General features: G+C 48.6%; 1 protein-coding gene and 1 long non-coding RNA gene across 2 annotated transcripts in view; both read right to left on the reverse strand.

Annotated features, from left to right (window-relative positions):
- Nucleotides 1-8,612, reverse strand: part of epb41l4b (erythrocyte membrane protein band 4.1 like 4B) — a 40,301-nt gene extending 31,689 nt beyond the window's left edge. The window contains 1 exon segment of the mRNA XM_049024710.1: nt 7,895-8,612. Within this exon segment, the coding sequence (XP_048880667.1) occupies nt 7,895-8,155 (261 nt within the window). The 5' untranslated portion in view covers nt 8,156-8,612.
- A 5,330-nt stretch (nt 8,613-13,942) lies between these two features.
- Nucleotides 13,943-15,258, reverse strand: LOC125749474 (uncharacterized). The gene is made up of 3 exons (XR_007399925.1): nt 14,539-15,258; nt 14,113-14,477; nt 13,943-13,990 (listed from the first exon to the last, which is right to left on the reverse strand). It is a non-coding gene; the product is annotated as an uncharacterized LOC125749474 (long non-coding RNA).
- Between the last annotated feature and the right edge of the window lie 2,913 nt (nt 15,259-18,171).

Below are 18,171 nucleotides of genomic sequence, written 5' to 3' on the forward strand. Positions count from 1 at the left end.
CAGCCACAGGGATCCAGCAGCACCAACCGAGCATCTAAGAGGGAGTCTCTCTATGTGTAAGAATATTTTATCTATATCTAAATTCTTAACTTAGACATAGGGCTGGGTGGTTTCTAATTCTTCATATCATCATACAGTCCAAGAATTATACCATGATGATAATACTATTGCGGTATTATGAAATCTTGCCAATAAAATTGACATATTTTGCTTTTTCTTATACCCAAAATACCATGGTACGCTGTACAACTGCACACACAATGCAAATGATCATACATCATCGATCGCTCTGAGCAAATTCCCTGCTTATGCCCCCCAGCCTTGGCGACGAAGGGCGACCACCTGGAGTTGCACCCAAAGAGCTAAAGGTTAAGGACCTTGCTTAAGGAACCACAGACCTGGCGGAGCTGTGCTTGAACCTGCGACCGTCCGATCAGAGACGCAGCGGCCTGGCCTACCGAGCCACAGCAATCAGCAATACGATACATATAAAACCTGATCGTACAACCAGCCACAGTGAAAATGACTCAGGAGTGAAACATCTGTATCAGTTTTACTTTCCAGAAGAAGGAGAGCAGGAGAGGTTCCTGTCAGCGTGTGCAGGTGCAGCCCAACACTCTGTCCCCCCCCCTCCATACCGACACCCTGACACTCCCCTGCCAGGCCCCATGTACAAATAATTACCACTAACTTTCATTCTAGGCCAGATCTTCATTCTCCTAACAGTGACTGCATCACTGCAAAGACCAGAAACCTGATGCCACCTTTTACCTGTTAAATCTGACGCCCTCAACAGGAGAGGAAACCGAGATCTGCCTGGGAATCCCCTCAGGGTCACACTGACAGTTCGGGAACATGCTGCACGGGAGGCCAGTCCTCTTAACACTGGCTATGTGGTGCTCAGATGCAGCCCACAGGCCGACGGTGAAGACTTAAGCTCTCAGACAAGAGGGTCGCTACTTAAAATGATGCAAATCCTCAGTGGCACAGTCAATGTAAGGGGGTGGTCCAAGCTCAGGTTTAAATTAAACCATCACCCGTATCACTTAGCATTTAAACATGATCACTGTCATTGTTACGGGAACGGTGTCTGTTTTTTAAGGTGTTCATTAGAAATGACATCAGCGTTAAGATCGCACTGCTCCCGTTCTTTAAGTTCCATCGAGATGTTGTTGTTCGTAGAAGCCAGCAGCGAATGTACCAGTGTCTGGGCGCGCAGGACTCGAGGCGCTCTGCGGGTGCCGGGATAGAGCGAAGAAAATAAGTGACAGGCAGTCAGGAGCAAGTCTGGCTGGGAGGCACACGCCCCCCTCAGGGACAGTCAACCTATCACCGGGAACCATGTTGTGTCTGCTCAGCCACCCTAGAATCACCCAACCCCAAGTCCAGAAGATACCCTACGTGAGGAAACCCACCCTCCGTCTAAGGTGCTCGGCTCCCACGACTGCCTGGACATTAGAGCAAACCGCAGATAGATGGATCCAAGGTTAAACAGCCTCTATGGCCCAGTTTTCTATTTTATGCCTTGTAGGACAGCTGAGCCTCATACATCAGATTTACCGTGTGACCAAGCCTGCCACTGCGCAGCTCCGTGGGAGGAGACGCGATCCTACGAGGGAGGGGACGCGATCCTGTGTGGGAGGGGACGCGATCCTACGAGGGAGGGGACGCGATCCTACGAGGGAGGGGACGCGATCCTGTGTGGGAGGGGACGCGATCCTACGAGGGAGGGGACGCGATCCTACGAGGGAGGGGACGCGATCCTGTGTGGGAGGGGACGCGATCCTACGAGGGAGGGGACGTGATCCTACGAGGGAGGGGACGCGATCCTGTGTGGGAGGGGACGCGATCCTACGAGGGAGGGGACGCGATCCTGTGTGGGAGGGGACGCGATCCTACGAGGGAGGGGATGCGATCCTACGAGGGAGGGGACGTGATCCTGTGTGGGAGGGGACGCGATCCTACGAGGGAGGGGACGCGATCCTACAAGGGAGGGGATGCGATCCTATGAGGGAGGGGACGCGATCCTATGAGGGAGGGGATGCGATCCTGTGTGGGAGGGGACGCGATCCTATGAGGCCGGTCAAGCTCGAGGTATGAAAACCTGAGTCATCTGCATTGTCCCCGGTGTCCCTGTGCCGTAACTTCGTTTGCGGTCTTGGTTACACAGAGGTGAGTTTTTATGGCAAGGTTAAGCAATCCCACGAGTCCCATCAAAGGTGCAGAGTCCACCAGCTCCGCTTACACAAACAGCAGAGGTAAAACATGCAGACAGGTCTTATCAGCCACTGTTCACATACACAGACACCCCCTGACAGGGAGGGACCAGAAGACAGCCTTAAACCACAGCCAATCTAGCACAGGAAAATCCCTTCTTGGTGCTTTCAACCCAGGCAAAGATGAAATTTACCAAACATGACCGCATGTACGTGGCTGACTCACAGCGCCACCTGAGGCAGCCCGTGGTACTAACCCCACATCCAGAATACAGGGACATCCCAGAAATACATGTGCTTGGGAGCCCAACATACTGTCATTAATAAAGGAAATGAATCAAATAAAACTATAAACTGTAAGTAATTCATTTACATTTGATTATGAGAGTGATTGAGTATTATTTAATCAATGAGGATGGTAAGTGATTTACTAAATTGTATTTTAATGGTGCATTTTATATGAAGTAGGCCTTTCAGGAACAGCCACGAAAAGGGATGGAGATGGAAAACAGAAAAAGACAATGAAATAAGATCAATTATTTAAAAAGCAGTAAAGGAGAGATGACGAATGCTACCCAGTACGGCATTAATGCCTCTAATCAGTGAGTAATTCACAATTCTGCCCCATTTGAAAGTAGAAAGCTGAACTAAAATGCATTATTAAATGAGTAATATATCAAGGTAAGACAAGCTGGTCACACTCGTGGCAGGATTACTCACCGAGTCACCGTTTACCTACAGAAACAAGCTGCTCGCTCTTTTCGCTTTGCGAGTTTTCTTCATCGTAACCTCAAAGTCCACGGCTATAAAATCAGCAGCGCATCGCCGACGTTCCAAGACGTGGTTTCACAGCCGCCTGTCTTTTTAACCAGCGGGTTCTGAGGGTCCGGCGGGTGCCGGCCGAACGCAAAACACGACTTCGGAAAGTCCCGGGCGCCGAGGTCACACGTGCGGGACTGTCTTCTCCAAACGCCGCGCTCCAGTGACGGACACCCGCCCGGACCAATCCCAAGGCTGGAGGTGACCGCCAGGATCAGGCTGCCGCACGGCAACCGTTTCCAAGTCAACCTTCTGGTCGGCTGTCCAGCTGGCGTACTGAAGGGACGTGTCTCCGGCCCCAACCCAGTGCCTCCCACCCCCATCGTAATGCCGTGTTTGGTGCCAGAAACACACGGATTTATTCTAAAATAGGCCTCAGTAAACATGCAAAAGGATCGCAGTGGGGGGAGATACTGCAACAAGAGCCGGCAAAATGCAGAAAGAGAAACGCTGGGCGGAGATGGTCCGGCCTGGGATTCGTACTGGGAGCACACGGGAGCCACTCCCAGTGCGTTTCCCAGGCGGCCAGCTTCCCGCAAAGGCCCAGCCACAGGAGAATGTGGGTTAAACCTTTCGACTCTTTTCTGCCGTGTGAAAGGCCGGGGGGAACTCGATATGTTCATTTTGTTTCCAAGGCTAACAAAGGAGCCTGGCATTTCAGGGGCTAAGAGGATCCCGCTGGAGCCTCCTGTTTGCCCAGCTTCACTTTCCCGTTTTATCACCACGCTCCCTGCGGTCGGTGCAGCCGGAGACAGGAAGTGGATTTTCACAGCGGACAGGTTGATATATAAATGGGAATATTGTGGAGAACAACAAAGAAGAAGGATTAAAAGACCTGAAAAAGGTGAATATATCTGTCTGTGACGGCTCCCCTGCCCAGATTCTTAACTAACACTATTTAACTGTCATTAAATTCATTTTAAATATTAATTTAAGAAATGAAAGCAAGGCCATTTCAATAACATCAGCTATCCACATAAAAACAGATGGTAAGTGGTCAGTGACACATTAAATTAGTGAAGGAAGAGGAGTAAAGTCACAACATGGTTCTCTCACGTGACGGAGTCCCGCTGACACATAACGGCCTGCACCAGACACAAGCAGAGACCCACTAACGCAGAGAGGTCTGCACAACATGAAAACAGAGACCTACTAATGAAGAGAGGTCTGCATAATATGAAAATAGAGACCCTCTAACGCAAGCAATCTACACGACAGAGCTCTCTCAGCTGGCCTGCTCTTCCAAAACTCAGTCCTGATCCATTTAATGCCCTTACAAATAAAACCCAATAACAGAGCCTTTGTCTTGAATTCTCCAGCCTAACCCGTCATCATTTTTAACTGCATAGACGGAAACTTCCAGAACCCTAACTATGCTTCGTCATATGGAACATCCTCTGCAGTAGCCAGAAGTATTGGCTGAACAATGCAGAATATAAATAAATTGCTACACTGAAAAGAGTAAAAACGTGCGATTCCATGAGGCGATTCGTGTTGCCAGGGCACTGGAGGGGACAGCTGGCCACATCCAGGGAAACGATGAGATTCCCACACAGAGGAGCCCCCCATCCTCCCCAACACCACGGCAGAGCATCCCGGAGGCATGGAGGATGGGGCACCACAGGAACAGCCGGTGTATGAGCGGCACAGGTCCCCCTCCCTCCCGGGGCTGATGCAGAGAGAGGGAGGAGCCCAGATGGCGCAAATCAGGGGATGCCTCTCAGGTGGAAGGGCAAGGATAAGCAGGCAGCCGGAGGGCCTCAGACGGCCAGGCTGGCTTGGCGGATAACAGCGGAGAGCCGCGTAAATACACATCACAGCTATTTTAAACGCACCCTTATTTAGCGCTATTTAGAGGCCGATCAGATGCGCGGGGCTAGCGAGCGAGTTAGCGACACCACCGGAGCCTTTGGGATTGGCGTGCTATGGGGTCGCGACCCCAAGGGCTGGAACGTGGTGCTGCTGTCCAGCCAAAAATGAGGCTTCACACAGAAGCAGGGAGTGTCGGTAAACAGAGCAGGGATTGGAGGATTTCCGGAATAAACCTCAGGTATATTACACCCCGCATCCCGGGTGTAAACACAACCACGTCGCACTTCTTTACGCAGAGCCATTGACTGCAAGCACCGGAGGAAATTTACGGCATACAGAGTGTGTGTGAAGACGGGAGTGTGTCAGTCAGAGACATGATCAAGCAGGGAACCAGTGACGGGCGGAAAGGACCAGGGAGACGGGAACCCTACCGGTTTTACCTGTCCGCCTGCCGAGGGAAAGGGTGTGGCCTGTTTACCTGCTTGGCAAAGGCTTCCCCAGAAAGAACAAAGTGCGGTACGATGCGAACTGTCAGTAAGAGTAACAGACACCTGATTCTGGACTGTTCTGCATGTTATCGGGGAATGTGCCGGAAGCTGGTCGGCCAAAGAGCCGTGGCGGAACGGGCAGGCCACCCGCAGCGAGGTCTCCAGGTGCGCAGGTATGCTGACAAGCCCGCCGTTACCATGGCAAACGGCAACAAGCGTCCCACTTGCAAAGCCTCTGTATTTTCCCAAACAAACCTCAGCTGTCAACTACGCAACGGCACTGAGTTATTCCCCTCAGACCCAGTATTTCTTGATTTATACAAATAGGGGAAAAGGAACTTGTTTACAAATGTACTTTCCCCAGCAAGCAGTAGAGAAAACAAGCTAAATGCTGACAGAATTCTCCAGGAGACGAGTTGTAGGTGCTGTGAATTTATTTCTTCCTGTATTGCCTCCCACTGGCCAGCATCTCTTCGCCCTGCCAAACCACGCATGTCCTCTTCCTGCTCGCAAAATCCCTTTCACGTCAACGCTGTCGTCTGAACCGGCAATCAAACGGCAGAGCACCTAACAGCCCTGTACCACTGTGTGTGCTAACTAAGGATTAAGGAAACATATCGGCCAATTTATAGAGCACGCAGATCGAGGAGAGCAACAGAAACACGTCTGATCTTCTTGACAGTCCACCTCTGACTGATGGGCCCACTGTGTCTCCATCATCGCAGCAGCTCCTTTTCTCTCCTCCTGCCAGGAGACCCTGTACAGACCCAGGAACGCTCCCGTGTGTGTGTGTGTGTGTGTGTGTGTGTGTGTGTGTGTGTGTGGAGAGGTCCTGCTCACTCAGTGCTAATCTCGCCTCTGGGTGATGTTTCACCGCAAAAAGCGGAATATCGGAAACACAGGCCCAGCTCGACATTGAACTGATTGGAGTCACACACCTACCCTGCCACAAAATGGAGGCCATTTATACACAGAAAATCCACCCCTTTCATACCTCTTAGGTAGGATAACACATATTTAAGGGCCACATTATTGTTGTTGTAGCACATCACACGCACCCATCACCCCCCCCCCTACTCATTAGCCGCCACCTTCAGCTCTCACTGACTCTATAGTTTCTATAGTTATGGTGCAATTAATCATCAACGGTGCTCACTGATATAGCAGGAGGGGGTAATTAATGCAGGGGGGTGATGAGGGACACGTGCAAGTGCATGTACACACACACACACACACAAACACACACACAGGTACCCACACACACACACACAGGTACCCACACACACACACACACAGGTACCCACACACAGACACACAGACACACACAGACATGCACGCACACACACACATACGCACAGACACAAACACACACACATACACACAGACACAAACACACACATACGCACAGACACGAACACAGACACACAAAGACATGCACACACACACACACATACGCACAGACACGAACACACACACACACACACACACACACATACGCACAGACACGAACACACACACACACTTTCTCCTCTCGCAGCCATATCAGCTTCATCCCAAAATCGCTGTGGAACCTCCGGGAGGGTGTGCCGGGGGGGAGAGGCGGCTGTGTAGCACACGCCTGAATGCCACTGCGAGGAGATTCCATTGAGGAGCGCGGGGGTGGCACCACCCCCCATTACTGCTGTGCTACCCCCTTCAGGAGGCTGTCAAGCATAGGGGGCCGGGGAACGGGCCGCCCGTCCTCACACTACAATTACGCTCTCGCCCTGGGTGCAGCTGACGTCAGGCGCTGCCTGGAATCTCTGCTCTGATGTCATACCGCGGATTCCCCACCAATGGGGCGACACACATTCCCCGTGACGAGCATGTAAACGCGGCACGGGGCTCAGCCGCCGGACACGGGACCGCGTCCTCAGTACCGTCCGGATGAAATGGCAGCCCACCATGGACATCTTTAGCTCCGATTCTCCTGGGAATGCCCAACCAGTAGGGGGAACATTCACAGGGCAGATGAAACTTATTCACCGGGCCACCAGACAGGACAAACTTTCAGTTTCGCAGCTAATCAAACTTGTCCAAAAAAACATAGGAGGAGATAACACCTGGTTATACTTTAGTAGTCTTCAAAGCCACAAGATCCATTTCTTCAAGCCGGTACAAAATGCACAATCAGCGCTTTGGGGCACTTCATCCTAGGGGTGAAGAACGTGTAGGACCCTTCCCAAGCGTCTGGGATAATCCCAAACCCTGCGGTGACAGGAAAGCTAGCCCAGCTAAGGGACCTGTTTAACCAGTCCTGACAGCAAACAGCCACCCAGGCTCACACACACCGTAAAAACATTTAATGGGGAAGCTGCAACATAACACGAATAATGAGCTTATGTCCTATTCACCTGCTGCAGTCAGCATCGCAGACCCAGCTAATAACGCCTGCAACTCCCTACGGCGGCTGACAAGTTTTCCCAGCACGGAATCCAGCCACGACGTGCATGCAAAGCAGCATTTCACTGACATGCTCTCAAAACACGCATCAGCGTTAAGAGCCGTCATTGGACTGACCGGTAGATCCACGTTGACGTCCGACCCGTCCAGAAGCAGGACCCTGCAGGTCATGACGGACTTGTTGTTCCCCGCAGCAGGAATGTGCACCACGGCCCCCCCGGTGACCACGGCTGGAGCGTGGACGACCTGCTGCTGGTGCGCCTGCAGCGCCGGGATCGGACCCCCGCCTCCGCGCCGCACCGCGCCGTCCGCCTCGTCCGGTGTCTGGAAGCGCCTCATGGAGCGCCTGGAGAAGGTCCGCCGCAGAAATCCCATCATCTTCTCCCCTCTGGCAGCTGGATGGATGACGGAAGTAACGCACAGCTGTTACCGTAACAGTACAGCTGGATCTGCTCGATCGAAAAACCTCTCAAATCGAAACTGCACCGCTCATACTACGGCCAGCCACCGGGGGCTGAAGTTCCAAAACGTTCAACAGCGATCCATCAAAAGTGCGTGTGTCCAAGAAGAAATCCCGTGCAAGTTCAAGGAGATCCGCCCTCACCTGGAGCTGCCTGATACCACCCTGCCTGAGAGTATGGATCCGTGCGGCGCTCCGAGCGACCCGCTCCCCGGTGCGCTCCTGACAGCCTGCGGAACGGCAGCCTGTCTGATTCGGTCCCCGTCTCACACACTGAGCCGCGCACTCGCTCGTATTGTCTCCTCTCTCCCTTTCCCTCCCTCTATCGCTCGCTCGCTCCCTCCCTTCCTTCCTTCACCGAAACCGGTTACTCCTCAGGTAAGTGAACCAGAGTAACTGGACGGACGGCGTGCTTTGCGCCTGCGTTAAATCACCTACGGGGCAACTTTTTAGTGTTTGAGAACTGGCGCTATCTGCTGGTAAAACCAGCCTATTATTATTATTATTATTATTATTATTATTATTATACTTACAAATATTCTTCGTATACATACATATTTAACCGCTTATCCTATCAGGGTCGTGGGGATTATTATTGGTGTTATTTGCCAAATAAATAAACAAACATACATACACACAATGCAACCCTATTTAAAATTGCGGCAGTATTAGTAACGTTAAACGTATTGACGGACGCTTTGATAAGGAAGCTTCGGCCGGTGCGAAGGATAAATCGAGGCATCAGCCTGGGAGCCCTCGATCCCCCCTTTTCACTAAAAGCTGAAATTGCTCCGCTAATAAGTGATACTATCAGCCCTCGCCGCACGCAAACTTTCGCCTCGCTAATTCAAAAACCCGTCATCTGTTCCGTGGCGAAACGGGAAAACACAGATGGACGTATATCTGAGACACAGCAAGGGCGAGAGGGCTGGGGGGCAGCGCAACGTTCGTGCCTTTGGGAGGGATAATGTCGTGCTGAGTGAAATGTTATTTAATGATGTCTGCTCATAGGATAATACCGTTATTTACTACATCGAAAAGCAACGTGACATTTCAGTACCGAATTAGGGAGACAAAACATACAAGCGAGGGATAACACTATGGCGAATCCTGACGGTCATTGTGATAAAATAAATCTTATTTTTCTTTTACAAACGTGGCATTTAGAGACGTAACGGATGCAGGTGTTTTTTATACGACTCGTGCCCCTGACACGTTTGTCCGTCTACGGACAACTTGCGATCCCTGCACAGAAGTTCAAAACGTTTATTTTTCTAACCCAAGGGATGCCCAATAAGTGTCAGGAGGGCGTCTGAGTGTTTACCTGATAAATGGCAGTTAAACTGCTCCAGTAAAATCTCCACCGTAACCCGAGCCTCTGCATACGTGAGCAAAGCTGTAAACTGCATGAATCACACTGGATAAACACATCTGTTAAGTAACAGCAATAATGGACAGTTATTTTAATTTAACATGATTGATAAGACGCCTTTTGCACTGGCATCGCATACAGTGTCCCCCGCTCTGCAGATATTTGCCAAAATAACGTACACAATGGTGTAACCGCAGGATTAGGGGGAGAGATTGTAACCGTCCAATACAACCCCCTAATTATCATGTCTCCCCTTAAATGGATGGAGACCTCAACCTCCCCAATATTCAGAGTTTTACCTTTGATCTTGTCTCTATTTATTTTGTCTGCTTTATGCCCTAATTGTATATTCTCACGGTATCTTCAACAGTCGCACGTGTGCCAACAGAAATTTCATCAGCTTCAGTCATGGGACAATAAAGATTCTGATTTTGATTCTGTAAGGTCACATGTGAAATCCTGGACATGCCTGCCGTTCTGGCTGACGCAGTCTGAAGAGGACGTCCCTGTGACTTTGAGAGAGGGCTGGATCTCCTGCCCAGTTTGCTAACGTGTCATGCTTAACGGTTGCTGAAGCACCGCTGATGTGGAAGGGAGGACGTCGTCAGCTGTGGGCAGCCGTGGATGAAAGCGTGTGCTCCTCCTCCGTCGTCAGGTTCATACGCTTATGTTTCATTGCGCTGACACCATGTTCGCTCCGGCAAGTGTGGTGATGTAAAGGAGAACACACATTCGCCTCCCGCGCGGTGGAAGAAGTCACATGGTCGGATGAGTCACCCTTCACCCTGCTTGCAACAAGCCGACGAGTCAGTGCGTGGCGCTTGCCAGAAGAAGCTTACAGACACTAGTGGTCCCGTCCCACGGTGCCGGGTTCTGGCGGGACCGCTATCGCGTGGGCCGTGTTTCCCTGGCGCGATTTGGGTCTCCTCAGAGGGCAAGGTGATGCTAGTAAAGCCATCATTAATTAACAAGGATGCGCAGAACATTGTAGGGCTTTCCACCACCGTGACTAAACAGCAAACACCGAATGCAGTGGAACTTCTCAAGGATCTTTGCAGTGACTCCTAGATGCTGAGGCTCACTGCAGCTGGTCAGCTGTATCGTGGGGCCCGAAGCTCCATGATTGTCCTGCAGGAGACTCTCTACATTCCACCCATTCAGGCATCATGTAAAATATTCAACCCCAGAACTGACAAGCATGTCAAAATGTTGGCGTGTTCTAGCATTTCCCTTTCATGGGAGTCAGCCTTGCCATGTCACGCCAAGCTGTAGCGTGCCAGTTTGCTCACCTCAACAATGAACGCCAGTAAAGCAACTGCTTAATCTCCCTTTCAGCTATTATTTGTGACAAGCTGAAACAGGACATTTTCGCAACCCATTTGAAGGTTTTTAGCAACGCGATTATACGCCCATCTGGCCTGAAGATGGTCACATGCCATCGATTCCTTTTATTGAGATGGAGCCATTGGAATGTTGGGAGGGGTTTCGGGACACAGGGAGGGAATGTCTTCAGTCAGGATTTACAGAAACTGCACAGCGAAGTTCCCAGCCCAGTGCTGTTATTACATGAGCAAATGTAACCTAATTGGTTACGTGACTCAGTGTATAACTCGGCCTTCTGGTCGGTTTGGTCTCCGAAAAGCCAGCCGTATTCTCAGACCGCTCAAGCTGCCTGATGCGAAGGCACATGTCCAGGGATAGATGGGTGAATTTTCTCTCCGACATTTTAGCACCCGACTGTCACTCTATTATTGGAGCATTTTCTGAGTAAATGTTTGGGGGGGGGAATCCTGTGCAATCCCATCACACCCTCGAACTCCAGACTAAATAAATTTGTTTCTTCAACCCTCTTCTCGGGTATCATATCTATAACAGTGTTTCCCAGTCCGATCCTTGGGGACCCACAGACAGTCCAGGACTGGGGACTCTGGCAAGGCGCTGGACAGGAGCCTTTAAATCTTTCCCAATGGTACTTTTTTCCTGATACAGTATCTGACTTCTATGTTGTCACCATTTGCTATTGACCACATTAAAGAGAAACACAAACAATGAGTAGCGTGACTTCTTTTGTTTTCTAAAAGATAGTTGAGCTATTTAAAGCACTCTGTCATGAAGACCCTGTAGGAACTGCCTATTTCCTATTTATACCTAAAAGCACAACCGAAAGCACACACCGAGTTCAGGAAAGAAAAGCTTGACCTTAAATTAAGCTGTCAGTTACGAAATGGTTACGTTTTAGCCCTCTGTGTAGAACAATGGGAACCCTGTCAAGAATGAATGCTTATCTTTGTTTAATGCAGGCCTTTACATGCGCTATGTGGATATTGTGAACAAATAGCCTGGAGAAAACTGCTTTGTATCTTTTATGATGTGATATTTCAGTAACCGTCAAACGCGTGCGATGCTGACAGGTCTTCAGGAACTGGACCATAAAGCTGCAGGTTCCTGATATCGCAACCAAATTTTAGTTCTCGGTTTCGCTATATTAAATTACTCGTTGAAACATTTCAGCTAAGACTCGATTCAGTTTTCTGTGTCTGCTTCTCCAGTGCAGGGTCACAAGGGTCTGAAGGCAATCTTGTAAACTATAGCTGCAAGACAGGAAATATTCCTGGATGGGGCACCGGCCTGTCACACACACACACACACACACACACCATTCACACCTAGGGGCAATTCGGTAACTCCAATTAAATTCGGTAACTCCAACCTCAGCGTGTTTTTGGACTGTGAGGGGAGACCACAGTAAATCCTGTTCTAGCACTGGAGGAAACCCAACGACGACACGAGGAGAACATGCAAACTCCACATACATAGAGTTAGGATGGAGACTCGAATTCTGGTCTCCAGAAGCAACAGCGCAGTCAGATTTAACTTTAACACGGATATGAACTGTCACGCCCAGCTCGTCCGCTCCTCGTCTGTGCCACGCCCCCTGCTTACCCACGTGTGCTTCCCTGATCGTACCCAGCTGTGTCCGTTTACTTTCAATCAGTCCTGTCTAGTTGAGTCCCTGTCTTACCAGAGTTCAAGGTCTGTCATTGATGTTAGTTGGCGTCGAATGTTTTCTGTCCTGAGTCTCCCCATTAAATCCCCGTATACCCTGAATGCTGCCTGTTTGCCTGCTTTCCGCTCCCTCGCCGACCCGTGCGACCACCCGTTCGCCCAGCGACCCCATCTGAGCGTGACATGAATACAGCACTAAAGTATGCTGTTAAAAACCATGTAAATGAATTAGGGTTCATTATATATAACAACCTCCTGCGAGCTTCTTCTCCCACAGTTCTTATTGTCAGAACCTTGAGAACATTATTTGTTGAGAATGAATCCTTATTGAACTGTATTTTACACCGTATTTCTAAAACTGACTATAATCAGATGAACTAGTAACAGTCATTAAGTGCTTTCAGTTAAATCTCTCATTTCTTCCAAGAAACTTCTCCAATAATATCCAGCCTTAGCAGAAATAAGACAAGGCTTACATTTCAGCACAGACAATGACTGCTACAAACAAAGGCAAAATTCAAAGACAACCCTAATGAATAAATTGTTGGTACACTGCTACATGTCGCATTGCTTTGTCTTACCAATCTATCATCACAAACAGCTCTCTCCTGTAATGATGACATCCTGGATGAATTTCACAGATCAGTGACTCCGTGAAGCTAAAGCGTGTTCTTCACAGACCACCTTCCCCTCTTTCTGGGTTTATCTACCGTGTTCCCTCGAAAATAGGACAGTATATTACATTAAGTTTTGCTCCAGAAGACGCGTTAGGGTTTATTTTCAGGGGATGTCTTATTTTCCCATGCACAACAAACTACAGTACATTTACCGGTATTCATGAACGAAAATCCACATTTATTCAAATACAGACATCATGTCATCTTCTAACCGTATCTTTTCATGTAAACAATCTAACAAAACATTTATTCATGAACAAAAATCTACTCTGTATACATTTATTCAAATATGAAGTAATATATTATATTTTAATTATTAAATAAATAATCTTCCTGGGCTTATCTAGCTTATTCCTTTCTGTGCCTGTTCTTCACAGACCACCCTCCCCTCTTCCTGGGCTTATCTAGCTTATTCCTTTTGTCCCTGTTCTTCACAGACCACCCTCCCCTCTTCCTGGGCTTATCTAGCTTATTCCTTTCTGTCCCTGTTCTTCACAGACCACCCTCCCCTCTTCCTGGGCTTATCTAGCTTATTCCTTTCTGTGCCTGTTCTTCACAGACCACCCTCCCCTCTTCCTGGGCTTATCTAGCTTATTCCTTTCTGTGCCTGTTCTTCACAGACCACCCTCCCCTCTTCCTGGGCTTATCTAGCTTATTCCTTTCTGTGCCTGTTCTTCACAGACCACCCTCCCCTATTCCTGGGCTTATCTAGCTTATTCCTTTCTGTGCCTGTTCTTCACAGACCACCGTCCCCTATCCCTGGGCTTATCTAGCTTATTCCTTTCTGTGCCTGTTCTTCACAGACCACCCTCCCCTCTACCTGGGCTTATCTAGCTTATTCCTTTCTGTGCCTGTTCTTCACAGACCACCCTCCCCTCTTCCTGGGCTTATCTAGCTTATTCCTTTCTGTGCCTGTTCTTCACAGACCACCCTCCCCTCTTCCTGGGCTTATCTAGCTTATTCCTTTCTGTGCCTGTTCTTCACAGACCACCGTCCCCTCTTCCTGGGCTTATCTAGCTTATTCCTTTCTGTGCCTGTTCTTCACAGACCACCCTCCCCTCTTCCTGGGCTTATCTAGCTTATTCCTTTTGTCCCTGTTCTTCACAGACCACCCTCCCCTCTTCCTGGGCTTATCTAGCTTATTCCTTTCTGTCCCTGTTCTTCACAGACCACCCTCCCCTCTTCCTGGGCTTATCTAGCTTATTCCTTTCTGTGCCTGTTCTTCACAGACCACCCTCCCCTCTACCTGGGCTTATCTAGCTTATTCCTTTCTGTCCCTGTTCTTCACAGACCACCCTCCCCTCTTCCTGGGCTTATCTAGCTTATTCCTTTCTGTGCCTGTTCTTCACAGACCACCCTCCCCTCTTCCTGGGCTTATCTAGCTTATTCCTTTCTGTGCCTGTTCTTCACAGACCACCCTCCCCTCTTCCTGGGCTTATCTAGCTTATTCCTTTCTGTGCCTGTTCTTCACAGACCACCCTCCCCTCTTCCTGGGCTTATCTAGCTTATTCCTTTTGTCCCTGTTCTTCACAGACCACCCTCCCCTCTTCCTGGGCTTATCTAGCTTATTCCTTTCTGTCCCTGTTCTTCACAGACCACCCTCCCCTCTTCCTGGGCTTATCTAGCTTATTCCTTTCTGTGCCTGTTCTTCACAGACCACCCTCCCCTCTTCCTGGGCTTATCTAGCTTATTCCTTTCTGTGCCTGTTCTTCATAGACCACCCTCCCCTCTTCCTGGGCTTATCTAGCTTATTCCTTTCTGTGCCTGTTCTTCACAGACCACCCTCCCCTATTCCTGGGCTTATCTAGCTTATTCCTTTCTGTGCCTGTTCTTCACAGACCACCCTCCCCTCTTCCTGGGCTTATCTAGCTTATTCCTTTCTGTGCCTGTTCTTCACAGACCACCCTCCCCTCTTCCTGGGCTTATCTAGCTTATTCCTTTCTGTGCCTGTTCTTCACAGACCACCCTCCCCTCTACCTGGGCTTATCTAGCTTATTCCTTTCTGTCCCTGTTCTTCACAGACCACCCTCCCCTCTACCTGGGCTTATCTAGCTTATTCCTTTCTGTCCCTGTTCTTCACAGACCACCCTCCCCTCTTCCTGGGCTTATCTAGCTTATTCCTTTCTGTGCCTGTTCTTCACAGACCACCGTCCCCTATCCCTGGGCTTATCTAGCTTATTCCTTTCTGTGCCTGTTCTTCACAGACCACCGTCCCCTATCCCTGGGCTTATCTAGCTTATTCCTTTCTGTGCCTGTTCTTCACAAGGCACTTTCTCCTTGTTCTACAAGCTGAGTCTCTGTTCTGCATCAGCTAACTTTGTTAGGTCATTACTGTGATCATTAACCTATCAGCTCCTTCGTTTCCTCCCATATTAATTAACTTTTGCTCTTTTACTTTCTTCTTCCTTACCCTCCTACTACTGCAATTAGCCCATTGCTACCTCTGCTTTGACTCCACCCACCCAGGGACAGACAGACAGACAGACAGGCAGACAGAGACACACACACACACACACACACACACACACACCTGGTCTTCCTCCTTTCTGTGCTCTATTCCACACCAGGCTTTTCACATTTCCCAGACACATCATTGTGATGTTCGTATCCTGCTTAATTCTCCACTACCGTTCATCTCCCTTGAACTGATTACCTCCCCTTTTGCTAAAAGCACAGGGTCACCTACAGAAGTCCCTACTGTGACTTTTTTAATATACTGGATCCAAATGTTCCAAGTAGGAGTTGGATCTTAAAAGTACTTTACTGCCAAATTGAGGGAATTAAATGTTATGAGAAATGCTACACATGTGTAATGTTTAAAGCCCCCTGAATTTACACTCTAATTAGGTGTGTATGGACAGTATTCCTGAAATTTAACTCAGATCAGTACTCTGCTCCAAAGTGAGATTTGGTTTAGCTTGTTTCCTGTCCATATATCCTATATACGGGGCCTGGAACCTATGCTAACAGGCAGGGGATCCCTCTGGATGGAATGTCAGGAGACTGCATCACAATAAGAAGGGTGCTTTAAGCTTGTGGAACCATTACATTTTAGTGTCAAAGAACATTTAAGAACTGGAAAAAAATCCATCCATCCATCCATCCATCCATATGCATGCTGGGAAATGGAGTCCCATTCTTTTTTTTTTGTTCTTGTTCATAAACACTTCATTGTGTCTGTGTTTCTGTCCCTCGTCTTCTGCCCCGGGCTACATGACTTAGGTTCCATGGCCTCCATGTGAGCGTGATGTTTTAAATAGTCATGCATTACCCAGTGCATTTGTCTGATGGCAGCTCCGCATGAATAAAAACCTTTTCAAAAGCCCATTGTGTGGCAGGAGCTTTTAGCCAAGGTCACTTATGATGAATCCTCATCCGCTCATGACCTCCATGTCACAGGAGTGTGTCCTGAAACTCCATTCAGGCGCCTGCCTGCGCTTCACCAAATTAAATAACGAGAGAGCCGAAGACAGCAGAGGGGAGGGGACACGGGCGAGAGGAGCAGCCGATGGCACTGCTGAAATACTCCCTTTGCCGCCCCCGTTAATCCAACTGCTTTTCACTCTGGGGGAACAGGGGCAACGACTGCCTGCAAGCTCTTGCACTGTGTCCTGGGTGAGATTCTGGGGTGGGGCTACATAGAACACTGCTCCCAGCTGAAAGCTGATTGGCCCCCGGAATGCACCCCTCCCGTCACTCACCAAATTCTACACATTTAATTGGCTAATGATAAAGTTAGCCCCTTTTTATGAATAATGTAATGAATAATGTCCTCTCTTATGCCCCACCATCCTAAAATCACCCCTGGTGAGGTTTTCTTTGTGATGGGTGATAAAAAGCACATTTAATAGCTGAACATTCCCATCCACCCACCCATCCTGCAAGTTATCCTAGTCTACTTTATAGGTAGTATCACCCAAACCGTTCATGTACAAACCTTGGATTGCGAGTAACTTGGTTTGTGAGTGTTTTGCAAGACGAGCAAAAATTTTTCATAAATTTTAACTTGATAAATGAGCAAGGTCTTGCAATATGAGTATTATGTATACGCTTTGTCTGACGAGCATCATGTAATCACAACTGAGCCGATGGTTCTTTCTCTCTCTCTCGCTGTCTGGGTAATCGTTTCCCATGCTCGGTCTCCGTTGGTGTGCCTCACTCGTATAGTCAAAATTTAGTAGAAAAACACCACCCGAATAAGGGCGTAGCAGTGCGAGCGATGAATCTGTTTAACGACAATGCAATGTCACATTTCCGCGAAATCGAAAAGGAGGCAAAAGCAGCTGTCATTGGATAGGTTCCTTGTTAATGTCGCACAAAAAGAAAAAGATTCCAGTGAGCCAACAGATAGCAGTGATTCCGTTATAGTGAAAGTACAAAAAAAACTCTCCTCTTCTCCTCTCTCTCGTCTCATTCACACCATCCATGATTCTTTTCAAAGGTAAATTGCAGGTTAACTTGTTTTATGTAATTTAACTTTATATTTTGTATTAATCATTTTTATATGAATAGGTTTGGGTTGTGGAACGAATCATCTGAGTTTCCATTATTTCTAATGGGAAATTTTGCTTTGATATACAAGTGCTTTGGATTAGAAGCACGTTTCCGAAACGAATTATGCTCGCAATCCGAGGCTTTACTGTGCATGTATAATGAGGTTTAACACTGCATCACCATTGCATTAGTGTTATCACTGCAGATTAAAAGGTGGAATTTAACATCACATGCTTGTGAAATTCCCCTCTAATGCATATGTGTTAGCTTAGCTAGCTAAATGCACAAACAATAAGGCACACATGTGGGAAAATTACACAGATTTATCGGCCTTATCTATAAGCCTGAACCAAAACTTTTTTTTGTGAGTAACAATCTGCCCAAA

This window comes from Brienomyrus brachyistius, chromosome 9, assembly GCF_023856365.1.
Source record: "Brienomyrus brachyistius isolate T26 chromosome 9, BBRACH_0.4, whole genome shotgun sequence".
NCBI classification, from domain to species: Eukaryota; Metazoa; Chordata; class Actinopteri; order Osteoglossiformes; family Mormyridae; genus Brienomyrus; species Brienomyrus brachyistius.